We start from the raw sequence: 12,372 nt of genomic DNA, 5'->3' as shown, positions 1-12,372 counted from the left end.
TTTTCCCTTTTCCTTTTCCCCACTGGGGAAGCAGAAGGTTAACAGAGAGCGTCTGCCATCTGTTTAACCGCCTGCCCAGCCTTAAACAATGACAATCTCTCTCCACTGTATGTGGTTTATTTCAGACACTTCATAATTTGGTTGTCTTTTTTGAAACATTCTTGTAAAAATTTGGCTGTAGAGACTCGTATGCCTGACTTGCTCAACAGTGCTGTGGTATGAGGAGCGGCTGAGGGAACTGGGGGTGTTTAGTCTGGAGAACAGGAGGCTGAGGGGAGACCTTATCGTTCTCTACAACTACCTGAAAGGAGGGTGCAGCGAGGCGGGGGTTGGTCTCTTCTCCCAAGTAACAAGTGATGGGACGAGCGGAAACGGCCTCAAGTTGCACCAGGGCAGGTTTAGATTGGATATTAGGGAAAACTTCTTCATGCAAAGGGTTCCTAAGCAGTGGAAGGGGCTGCCCCGGGAAGTGGGGTGCGGCGGGCGGGCGTGGCTGTGATGTGCTCTGGCGCCTGTGACATCACAGGGGACGTGTCACAGTGGGGCAGTTCCCAGGGGCGGGAGCTGAGCTTTCATCTTCCTTTTCCTCCCTCCCTGTATCATACATCTTCCCTGTCACAACAACTGGTGTTTTACTATGCTTGGGAGTTTGGCAAAAGAAATACCTTAACAGATCGCTTTTTTAGCCTGTCCTACAGTCTATGACTTTCTGACTATCAGTACTTCCACATATAATGGGTTAAAGCAACATTTTCCTGCCATCATGCATTTTTCACAGTGTGGTGTGTTCAGAGTGTCTTCCAGCTGCCAGCACTCAGCTTTCAGTCACTTTTCTGGCACTTAACAAACAGCTCAGACAGTCAGTTGGTTTGGGCTGTATTGTGTCCGTCTCTTAGCTTCATCGTGGCACTTTCTGCAGGACTAGAGTAATCGCTGTTTCATTCTTGCAGTCAAGCTCTTGTGCTGGATGGGCTCGGTGGCTGTCACCAGTGTGTCAGGCGTGCTGAAAGGGAAGGGGGACTTCCTTTCCCCGTGGATCTCTCGCTGCTCGCAGACTGGGGCACCAAACCAGAGCTCACACAATGGAGAAGAAACCACACTGTGGCTCACACGATCCCACCTCTGCGATTTCCTGGCAGTCTGGTTGCAAAGGGCTCTGAGCACCAGGGCTCCTGCATTTCCACAGGGAAATGGCCCTGGGGCCCAATGCCTCCATCCCGCATCCCCATCCCTTCAGAGGCTGGTGTTGACAGTGTCCGCTTTGGCCTGCAAGGTAGCCTCAGAGATGGTGTCTGGTTGCCCATCCCGACAGAAGAGTACAGCGGGGTTCTTGCAGGCCCACATGGCCACCTCTCCCCCTCTCGCCCGGCTAGAGGAGGACGGGGCGCTGCTCGGAGGGCCGCTGTGTCGGTTGACGTAGCGCTCCCGGACGCAGTCAGCCTGGCTCCGGGGCTCTGGCCGGTTGCCTGGCACTGAGAAGTAGGCCGCCACTTTGTTCCTAGTCCTGTAGCCACCCTCACGGCTTTGCCGCAGCAGCACGGAGATGTCGGGGTTGCGGGTGGCGTAGACGAGCAGGTTGATGGCACCGTTGGCCCAGGCCATCCCGCTGGCCACGGCGTCCATGGTGGGTGAGAAAGGCAGGCGGCCAGCGGCAGCGGCGAGCCCCAGGATGCGGTAGGGCCTGCAGTAGCAGATGATGGATACGATCATGATGAGGACGGTGGTGGCCGTCTGCATCTCCCTGTAGGCCCGGAGCAGGTGCTCGTAGGTGGTGAGGGGCCGCACGCGGCTCTCGGCCAGCCACACCGCCCGGCAGATGTTGTAGTGGCAGAAGCACATGAGGGCGAAGGGCAGGAGGTAGCAGAGCACGATGAGGGCCGCGCCATAGGGTGGCCCCAGCCGGGAAGAGCCCCAGGGCAGCATGTAGACGCAGTGATAGGCCCTGGGCCGGGCCTCCTCCCACTGCCCCTCGCCCGCCAGCCCATACCAGGGGCCGGCCAGGGCCAGGGCGGCCAGCCAGACGGCGGCCAGGAGCTGGGCGGCGCGGCGGCGGCCCATCTTGTGTCGGGGCTGGCGGACGATGGCGCAGTAGCGGTCGAAGGAGAGGAGAGCCATGGTGAGGGTGGCAGCAATACCCAGCCCGGCGTGGAGGGCGGCGCTGGCCAGGCAGAGGCGCTGCCCGAAGAGCCAGGCGCCGGGCGGGCGGCTGAGCAGGCTGAGGAAGGCCAGGGGCAGGCAGAGCAGGGCGCCCAGCAGCTCCGACAGCGACGGCACGAAGGCGTTGGTGACCGTGTGGAGCTGCCGGTGCCGGGCGATCACCAGCACCACCGCCCCGTTGCCCAGCACCGAGAGGGCGAAGATGAGCAGCAGCGCCAGCGCCTGCGAGGCCAGCGCCACCACAGACCACCCCCCCGCATTGGAACAGGCTGCCCAGGGAAGTGGTGGACTCACCATCCCTGGAGGTATTTAAAAGACATGTAGATGTGGTGCTTAGGGACATGGTTTAGTGGTGGCCTTGGTAGTGCTAGGTTAACGGTTGGACTCGACGACCTCAAAGGTCTTTTCCAACCTAAATGATTCTATGGTTCTATGGTTATGAGGAGTACAGGACAGGCACAGCTTTAAAACACAGGCTGGCTCTCTACTGGAGCTGCAGCAGCTCCACATCAAAAAGGATCTTGTCGACAATGCCCCCTTGCTACAGTCTGAGATAGTGTTTAACAGAAATGTGCCAATTTGTGACGCCTTAAAGACCACAGCCAGCTGCCCTCATTCAGCCCTTCACGTACAAGACTAACGTACAGGCACCAGCCAGCGCTTGTTAAAAATATGTTGAAATCTGTGTTGTTCCAACTTCACTACCACCTTCCTAGAAAGCCATGTTAGTTCCCTCCTGGTGCAGCTCCCGTGATGCTTTGTGGTCAACCTCAGTCCCGGTGTCCCCAGTCCTGCCCTTGCCAGAAGCAACTGCCACAAGGATGTTTACCTGGCCTGTGGCATGCTGGTCAGGGCATTAAAGCAGTAGAAAACTAAACCAGCGTGCAAAAGAGGGGATCGGCGCTTTTCTGTCGTTTAGTGCCTGAGCTGGTTAGCGAGGATGAGCTGGGGTGGTTGGGGAAGAAGGGACTGGGAAGGTGGCCAGAGCTGAGCACCGGGGGCAGCAGGACCACCTTTTTCAGGGGCTTTCTGTCATAAGATTCATGCAGCCATAGATAGCACTGAACGGCACGCCACGAGTCAGGCACAGCAGTGCTGGACCTTCATCTTCCTCCTTTTCTTAACCCAACAGTTATCCCTTAGTTCCTCTGCGCTGGCCAAGTTTGTTCCAATTGGCAGAGAAAGCTCTTCTTGCGTGCAAAAAGCACAAAACAACCCGCTGGAAATCTGGGTGGTGCTAAAGACAGGAAGGCTCCAAATGACCACTTCTGGTCAAAGCGCAGGCTCTGCTTCAGAGCTGCAGGGGCGCCCGGCTGAAAACAGGGGCATCCTTTCTGCTGCAACACGGACGGCACACCACAATAAGGGCACATGCCCAACATGCTGTCTGCAGCACGGCCAGAGGATCGGAGTTGGGGTGCTGCTCTGCAGGCGATACACGAACTACAAGCTCTTTCGCTTTACACTAGCCATACCTTGCTGCGGAAGGGCAGGTGTGCAAGAAGTTGCTGTCCTACCCTTCTAACAAGTCACCAGTGTTCACTTGCTGTCAAACAGCTTCTGGGAGAAGCTGTGGGTTTTCTGTACAGCTTCTCTCTGAAACAGTACGAATGCACTGCTCAACTTGCAAAATCCAGGACCTGCAGGGCAAAGCATCAATGCTGAGAAGTAGTCAAGGGTCAAATCTTTTCCTCGTGGACTTCAGGAGCACCACAGAAGGAAATTACATTAATGCTCGCAGCATGACAAACGGCCACATTAAAATTTCATGAACAATTAGGTCTCTCTCTCCCCTATCATTCATCTGGCCATTTCTTACCCAAGTTCCCTCTCAAGGCTGGCTGAGAATGAGGCCAGGCTGAGACACTTAAATCTCCTCCAGAAAAGACAATTTATTTCTTCTCTCACTTACAAAATAATGATAGTACGCTCGCTTGGGTCACAAACAGTTGAAAAAGCTGGGAAAACGGTAACATTGTATTTTTAAAGCCTATACAAGAACAGCACTGCCGGTCTTTGACGTTCAGGTCTGGCAAAGATAGAGGAAGGCCCAATCTTACTTTCTGATTCAAAATACTAATTTAAGGCTTCAGGCCTCCGGGGAAAAATATTCTACTGATCTATTCATATGAATTTACGCCACGCAATCGCACTTCCGTTGTATTATTTTCTTCTTTTCACAATGGCAGAGGTGGTTTTTAAGTATAAAACTCCAGCAGCAGGTTGCTGCCATCAGGACAGTAATATCCGTTCTCTGCACCTACACATTTTCACAGGCTGAAGGGCACACGAGGAGCACATGGCATTGCTCTACCTCTGCTTTCAGATACTCGCCTCTCTCGCATGGCTCCTCTACATGTGGGTAAACTCTTAGAGATGTGAGACACTTGGGATGAGCTCAAAAAGCAAACGCACACCTTGTGCACAGACTCAGTCATACCATAGTCTACACCCACACCCTTTGGTTGTCTTTTTTGAAACATTCTTGTAAAAATTTGGCTGTAGAGACTCGTGTACCTGACTTGCTCAACAGTGCTGTGGTATGAGGAGTGGCTGAGGGAACTGGGGGTGTTTAGTCTGGAGAACAGGAGGCTGAGGGGAGACCTTATCGCTCTCTACAACTACCTGAAAGGAGGGTGCAGCGAGGCGGGGGTTGGTCTCTTCTCCCAAGTAACAAGTGATGGGACGAGCGGAAACGGCCTCAAGTTGCACCAGGGCAGGTTTAGATTGGATATTAGGGAAAACTTCTTCATGCAAAGGGTTCCTAAGCAGTGGAAGGGGCTGCCCCGGGAAGCGGGGTGCGGCGGGCGGGCGTGGCTGTGATGGGCTCTGGCGCCTGTGACATCACAGGGGACGTGTCACAGTGGGGCAGTTCCCAGGGGTGGCAGCAGGCAGCGCTGCCCCAGTGCGGCCTGGGCCAGTGGAGAGTGCGCACTCGGGGGAGGCTGGGCTGGACGAGGGCCGGGGCACAAACGCGGCCCCCGGGGGGTGGGTTCTCACCCTGCATCGAGGGCTCAGCCGCTCGCGGGAGCGCCCTGAGCAGGGCACGGTGCCGCCGCCACCGGGGCTGGGGTCAGGCCTTCCTGCCTCTCAGCTGCCTCGGACCCTCTCCTACCTGCCCCCAGCTCCCTGCGGCTCCTGTCCCCGCTTCCCCTGCCGTCAGCTCCCTCCCTCACAGCCCCACTGAACCCCTTCACCCCTTCTCTCTCTTGTCCTGCAGGCCATGGCTGCCACAAAATTCTTCGCCGTGCTTGTGCAAAGCATCATCCAGCTCCTGCAGATGGTCAGCGATGAGCTGGATGAAGCCACGCGCGAGCGCATGCAGCAGCGTGCGGAGCAGCTGAGCCAGGAGATGACTCGGCTGCTGCAGGAGCTGGAGCTGAGGAGCCTGGAGCAGAGCGCCTTTGCCTGGGGAGCCCTGCTCTTTGCTGCCTTGCAGACATGGCAGTTCTGGGCAGTTGCTGGCATCCTGGTCCTGCTCTTTGGGCTCTTCAGGTGGCTCAGGAAAAGGAGCCCTGAGCCAGAGAGCAGCAGCAAGAGGAAGGAGAGCTCCAGCAGCCTCAGCAAGGAGGAAGAGGAGCAGGAAGAAAGTGAAGAAGGTTCTGATAGTGAGAGGGATATGAGCAGGATTTTTGCAAAGCGCATCCAGTGGCCAGTGCAGAACCTTGCCTACAGGACCCGGGTGGTGGAAGAGCTGCTGGGTGAGCTCCGTGTCTTACAAGAGCCCCTGTCAAACAGCACTTGCAGTTTCTTCCCCGAGCTGCAGCCAGCCATCAGGGTAGGCAGCGCCTTCGAAGGCTGGAGTCCCTGTGAGGATGATGCTGTCTACCACGTGCTCATGCCCCTGAAGCCCCCCCGTGGGCACGCCTTCCACCTGGAGCTGGGCACTGAGCAGGAGATGCCGACGAGGAACTTCTGCGTCCGTGTGGAGCAGGTGTGCACCTGCATGAGCGAGCAGCTGGTGGAGAACATGCTGTGCTTCCTCCACCACCCTGAGGAGGAGCTGAGGAATCTGGGTCGCAGCTTCCTACGCACCCTCTGCACCGGCTCCTACCTAGATGTGCAGAAAACTGCCCGCTGGTTCCAGAGCTTCGTGATGTCATCCTGGATGCTGTTGCCTCAGTCGCGTCGCTACAAGATGGAGATGCTGCCCTCCAGCCGCTCCTGTAAGCTGCAGCTGACAAAATCCTCCAGGAGAACCCTGTTCATTGAGATTATGTTTGGGGTGCAGCAAGGCGACTCAGACATCTTCGTGAGCAGCCAGAGTACAGAGGCCACCTTCACCCCAAGCACGACGTGGCCAGAGAGCTACGCTGTGGCAGAGGTGAAGTTCTTCAGGCATGTGGCCAGGCAGGCCCCACACAGCAGCTTCCACCTCAAATGCCTGCATGTCTGTGCCCGCATCCTGGAGGGCACAGGCTTTTCCACCTATGCCTTCAAGACAGCAGTGATGCACCTCCTGACCACCATACCCCTGCCAGACTGGCACAGGAGGGAGTTCCTGCCGCGCCTGGGGGATATCATGGAGTACCTGCGCAGCTGCCTGGAGGAGAAGCGCCTCGACCACTTCTTCTTTGGCAATGAGAGCGTGCCTGAGGAGATCATCTTGCCCCCAGACTTCCAAACGGCCGAACCGATCAACCTCTTCCAGCACCTCACGCAGGATCCCCATGCCCACGCCGAGGCACTGCGTGAGTTTGATGACCTGCAAGATCGGCTCGAAAGACTGCTGTACTACGGTCGCTGAAAGAGTTCTTCATGCACAGAGCTAGGGGCTCAGAGCTCAAGGCAGACGACCACCTCATACTGCAGGGAAAAAGAGGGGAGAATGGGGCACACAGAAGGGGAAGGGAAATCCCTGCGCAGCAGCCCTCTGCCAAGAACTGCAGCGTTCTCCCCTCAACAGTCTCAGTGCAGCAGCCGGTGACAGCTATGGAGGCTACAAGATGACTTTCATCCTCCTTTCCCCTTGCGCTGGCTGCAGCCTGGATGGCTTTTCCCATGGACTGAGAAATTCTTGCTGGCAGCTCCAGCTGGGCAGGGACCAAGCGAGAGGCACTGCTGCTGTGCCTGCGTGTGTTCACTGGGGTCCAGGGGGAGAATCTACCTGTCCTAGACACTCCTCGGGGTGCTGGTGCTGCAGAACTGAGCACGCTGGACACGGAGAACACGCTGCTCAACTGACAGCGGGGATTGCTGCCGCATCCTTCCTCCACAGCAAAAGCACACTCTGGGGAGTGGGACCCGATGCAGCTGAAGAGGCCATCGCAAGGGGGCTTGTGACAGCGACTCCCTTTGCCACCTGCAGAGCGACCGCCCACCCCCTTTGAGAGAGTCTGTTCCTCTGAGACCTTTCCTCTGTGCAAAGTTGACAATAAACGGGGTGTTTGAACAAATGCTGCATCCGTGAGTGTCTGTGTGTCACTTTGTTGGGGAAAGCAGGCATAGGGGGCTGACTGCTTGTGGTGGGTTGACCTTGGCTGGACGCCAGGTGCCCACCAAACTGCTCTATCACTCCCCCTCCTCAACTGAACAGGGGAGAGAAACTGTTGATGAAAGGCTCGTGGGTCGAGATAAGGACAGGGAGATCACTCAGCAAGCACTGCCACGGGTAAAACAGACTCGACTTGGGGAAATTAATTTAATTTCTTACCAAGCGAAACAGAGTAGGATAATGAGAAGTAAAACCAAATCTTAAAACACCTTCCCCCAACCGCTTCCTTCTTCCCCGGCTCAACTTCCCTCCCGATTCTCTACCTCCTACCCCCAAGCAGCAAAGGGACACAAGGAATGGAGGTTGAGGTCAGTTCATCACACATCATCTCTGCCGCTCCTTCCTCCTCACTTTCTTCCCCTGCTCCAGCGTGGGGGCCCTCCCACATGAGACTATATTCTCTCTCCTCCCTCCCAGCTGCTGTCATGCACCAGTGTTTTTCCCTCCTTCTCAAATATGTTATCACAGAGGCGCTACCACCATCGCTAATTGGCTCAGCCTTGGCTGGCAGCGGGTCGGTCTTCGAGCCGCCTGGCATTGGCTCTGTCGGACATGGGGATACTTCTAGCAGCTTGTCACTGAAGCCACCCCTGTACCCTGCCACCCCGCCAAAACTAATACACTGCTCAGGTGCCACAGAGTCAGGGAGCACTTGGCAGAAGAGCTCATGCAGTGGGCTCTGCTTTCACTGATTCTGTAACTAAGGCTCCCCCACCTCACTGTCCTCCTGTCTTGGGCTCATTGGACTAACTCATGACCCTCCACAGCTCTGCATCTTTCTTATGGGCTGTAGGGAGGCTGAAGTGGGTGCCTACGGAGCTCGAGGCAACCCAAGCCCGGGGAGCCCGACAGCATTGCCCTTGGCGACCCCAGTGAGGCGGATATGAGGCTCTCCGAGAAGGGAGCCCTTTGCACAGGGGACAAGTACCATGAGTGCAGAGCGGGGTCTGGCTGTTCTTGCTGAAGCTTTGGAGCAAGGCTTGGGCACAAGCCAGCGCAGAGCAGCGGCTCCGAGGACTGGAGGCATAGCTAAGGCTGGCGCAGGAGGAATGAGCGTCCCGCAAGTGCTGGGCACCTCCACTCCTGCATCACCTATTCAGGTCTCTTGGGAAGCAAGGTCCTCTCGCCGTGGCACAGCAGGAACAGGGATCCTGCCACGGAGGGGCCCAACCTGCCACCAGGATAGACACCACCACCCACCCATCGGTGTCACGAGTGCACCAAGAGCACACCCATGTCCATGGCCCCTCGGCTGGTGGGTTCTCACCCTGCATCGAGGGCTCAGCCGCTCGTGGGAGCCCCCTGAGCAGGGCACGGTGCCATCGCCACCGAGGCTGGGGTCAGGCCTTGCTGCCTCCCAGCTGCCTCGGCCCCTCTCCTACCTGCACCCAGCTCCCTGCGGCTCCCGTCCACGCTTCCCCCGCCATCAGCTCCCTCCCTCACAGACCCGCTGAACCCCTTCACCCCTTCTCTCTCTTGGCCTGCAGGCCATGGCTGCCACAGAATTCTTCGCCGTGTTTGTGCTAAGCATCATCCAGCTCCCGCAGATGGTCGGTGATGAGCTGGATGAAGCCACGCGCGAGCGCATGCAGCAGCGTGCGGAGCAGCTGAGCCAGGAGATGACTCGGCTGCTGCAGGAGCTGGGGCAGAGAGGACATTGCGGCGAGGAACTGTCCCTCCGCATGGAGCTGGAGTGCACCTGCACGAGGGAACAGCATGTGGGGGACATGGTGTGCTTCCTCCACCACCCCAAGAAGGAGCTGAGGGAAAATCAGGGTCCCAGCCTCCTAGGCACCCTCTGCACCGGACCCTACCTAGACATGGAGAAAACCACCTTCTGGTTCCAGACATTGGTAAGAGCAGCCTGGGTGGTTTTGCCTCGGTCGAGAGCTGCTTGGAATGCTAGAGAGAGTCCAGTGCAGAGCCACAAAGATGATTAAGGGAGTGGAACATCTCCCTTATGAGGAGAGGCTGAGGGAGCTGGGTCTCTTTAGCTTAGAGAAGAGGAGACTGAGGGGTGACCTCATTGAGAGACTGGCATCTAACAGTGCTGCCCTCCAGGCGCTCCTGCAATCTCCAGCCGAAGAACGTTTCCGGTAGCACCATCCTGATTGAGATGATGTTTGGCGTGCAGCGAGGTGACTCGCAAACCTTCCTGAGTATGGAGTAGAGAGAGGGCAGTGTTACCAGCAGCACGACATGGCCAGAGAGCTATGGCAGAGGTGCAGTTCTTCACGCACAGGGCCAGGCTGGAAGACACTCCCCTGGGAGCTGGTGCTGCAGAAATGAGCATGCTGGACATGGAGAACACGCTGCTCAACTGACAGCGGGGATTGCTGCCGCATCCTTCCTCCACAGCCAAAGCACACTCTGGGGAGTGGGACGCCATGCAGCTGCAGAGGCCATCGCGAGGGGCCTTGCAACAGAGAATCCTCTTACCACCTGGACGGCAACTGCCCTCCCTCTTCCAGACAGTCCATTCCCTCTGGGGGCTTTCCTCTGTGCAAAGCTGACAATAAATGGAGTGTTTGAACAAATGCTGCGTCCGTGAGGGTCTGTGCATCACTTTGTTGGGGAACACGGGCACAGGGTGCTGACAGCTCAGCTGCTACAGAGTCAGGGAGCGTTTTGCACAAGAGCTGCTGCAGTGGGCTCTGGTTTCATGATTCACTGGGCTTTGGCTTCCCAGGGCTTGTGGGTTAATCCCAGGTGGCAGTTTGCGCACACATTGTGCGCAAACTCAGTCATACCATAGTCTACACCCACACCCTTTGGTTGTCTTTTTTGAAACATTCTTGTAAAAATTTGGCTGTAGAGACTCGTGTACCTGACTTGCTCAACAGTGCTGTGGTATGAGGAGCGGCTGAGGGAACTGGGGGTGTTTAGTCTGGAGAACAGGAGGCTGAGGGGAGACCTTATCGCTCTCTACAACCACCTGAAAGGAGGGTGCAGTGAGGCGGGGGTTGGTCTCTTCTCCCAAGTAACAAGTGATGGGACGAGCGGAAACAGCCTCAAGTTGCACCAGGGCAGGTTTAGATTGGATATTAGGGAAAACTTCTTCATGCAAAGGGTTCCTAAGCAGTGGAAGGGGCTGCCCCGGGAAGCGGGGTGCGGTGGGCGTGGCTGTGATGCGCTCTGGCGCCTGTGACAACACAGGGGACGTGTCACAGTGGGGCAGTTCCCAGGGGCGGCAGCAGGCAGCGCTGCCCCAGTGCGGCCTGGGCCAGCGGTGAGTGCGCACTCGGGGGAGGCTGGGCTGGACGAGGGCCGGGGCACAAACGCGGCCCCCGGGCTGGTGGGTTCTCACCCTGCATCGAGGGCTCAGCCGCTCGCGGGAGCGCCCTGAGCAGGGCATGGTGCCGCCGCCACCGGGGCTGGGGTCAGGCCTTCCTGCCTCTCAGCTGCCTCGGACCCTCTCCTACCTGCCCCCAGCTCCCTGCGGCTCCTGTCCCCGCTTCCCCTGCCGTCAGCTCCCTCCCTCACAGCCCCACTGAACCCCTTCACCCCTTCTCTCTCCTGTCCTGCAGGCCATGGCTGCCACAAAATTCTTCGCCGTGCTTGTGCAAAGCATCATCCAGCTCCTGCAGATGGTCGGTGATGAGCTGGTTTAGGCAACGTGCGAGTGCGTGCAGCAGCGTGTGGAGCAGCTGAGCCAGGAGATGACTTGGCTGCTGCAGGAGCTGGGGCAGAGTGCCTTTGCCTGGGGAGCCCTGCTCTTTGCTGCCTTGCAGACATGGCAGTTCTGGGCAGTTGCTGGCAACCTGGTCCTGCTCTTTGGGCTCTTCAGGTGGCTCAGGAAAAGGAGCCCTCACCGAGAGAGCAGCAGCAAGGGGAAGGAGAGCTCCAGCAGCCTCAGCAAGGAGGAAGAGGAGCAGGAAGAAAGTGAAGAAGGTTCTGATAGCGAGAGGGATATGAGCAGAATTTTTGCAAAGCGCATCCATTGGCCAGTGCAGAACCTTGCCTACAGGATCCGGGTGGTGGAAGAGCTGCTGGGTGAGCTCCGTGTCTTACAAGAGCCCCTGTCAAAGAGCACTTCCAGTTTCTTCCCCGAGCTGCAGCCAGCCATCAGGGTAGGCAGCGCCTTCGAAGGCTGGAGTCCCTGTGAGGATGATGCTGTGTACCACGTGCTCATGCCCCTGAAGCCCCCCCGTGGGCACGCCTTCCACCTGGAGCTGGGCACTGAGCAGGAGATGCCAACGAGGAACTTCTGCGTGCGCGTGGAACAGGTGTGCACCTGCATGAGCGAGCAGCTGGTGGAGAACATGCTGTGCTTCCTCCACCACCCTGAGGAGGAGCTGAGGAGGAATCAGGACCCCAGCCTCCTACGCACCCTCTGCACCGGCTCCTACCTAGATGTGCAGAAAACTGCCCGCTGGTTCCAGAGCTTCGTGATGTCATCCTGGATGCTGTTGCCTCAGTCGCGTCGCTACAAGATGAAGATGCTGCCCTCCAGCCGCTCCTGTAAGATGCAGCTGACAAAATCCTCTAGAACCCTCTTCATTGAGATTATGTTTGGGGTGCAGCAGGGTGACTCGGACATCTTCGTGAGCAGCCAGAGTACAGAGGCCACCTTCACCCCAAGCACGACGTGGCCAGAGAGCTACGCTGTGGCAGAGGTGAAGTTCTTCAGGCATGTGGCCAGGCAGGCCCCACACAGCAGCTACCACCTCAGATGCCTGCAGGTCTGTGCCCGCATCCTGGAGGGCACAGGCTTTTCCACC

At 57.5% G+C, this 12,372-nt stretch overlaps 3 protein-coding genes across 3 annotated transcripts; 2 read left to right on the top strand and 1 right to left on the bottom strand.

The window, feature by feature from the left end:
• Nucleotides 1–1,233: 1,233 nt before the first annotated feature.
• LOC137661784 (G-protein coupled receptor 135-like) lies at nt 1,234–2,454 on the bottom strand. Its single transcript, XM_068397407.1, has one exon. The coding sequence runs from the start codon at nt 2,452–2,454 to the stop codon at nt 1,234–1,236; it is 1,221 nt and encodes a 406-aa protein (XP_068253508.1).
• Nucleotides 2,455–5,437: 2,983 nt separating this feature from the next.
• LOC137662859 (inositol 1,4,5-trisphosphate receptor-interacting protein-like 1) lies at nt 5,438–6,904 on the top strand. The gene has a single exon (XM_068399581.1). It carries the CDS (start codon nt 5,438–5,440, stop codon nt 6,902–6,904), a length of 1,467 nt encoding a protein of 488 aa, XP_068255682.1.
• Nucleotides 6,905–9,141: 2,237 nt separating this feature from the next.
• Nucleotides 9,142–12,366, top strand: LOC137661783 (inositol 1,4,5-trisphosphate receptor-interacting protein-like 1; the record flags this gene model as incomplete). The annotated part of the gene is made up of 3 exons (XM_068397406.1): nt 9,142–9,504; nt 11,179–11,241; nt 11,383–12,366. Coding segments are annotated over exons 1-3 (1,410 nt in total), but the record flags the coding sequence as incomplete, so codon positions are not given.
• Nucleotides 12,367–12,372: the final 6 nt, after the last annotated feature.

Source organism: Nyctibius grandis, chromosome 4 (genome assembly GCF_013368605.1).
Source record: "Nyctibius grandis isolate bNycGra1 chromosome 4, bNycGra1.pri, whole genome shotgun sequence".
Classification (NCBI taxonomy): Eukaryota; Metazoa; Chordata; class Aves; order Nyctibiiformes; family Nyctibiidae; genus Nyctibius; species Nyctibius grandis.
The sequence above is the reverse complement of the archived record's forward strand: the minus strand, read 5'-3'. Positions and strand labels throughout refer to the sequence as shown.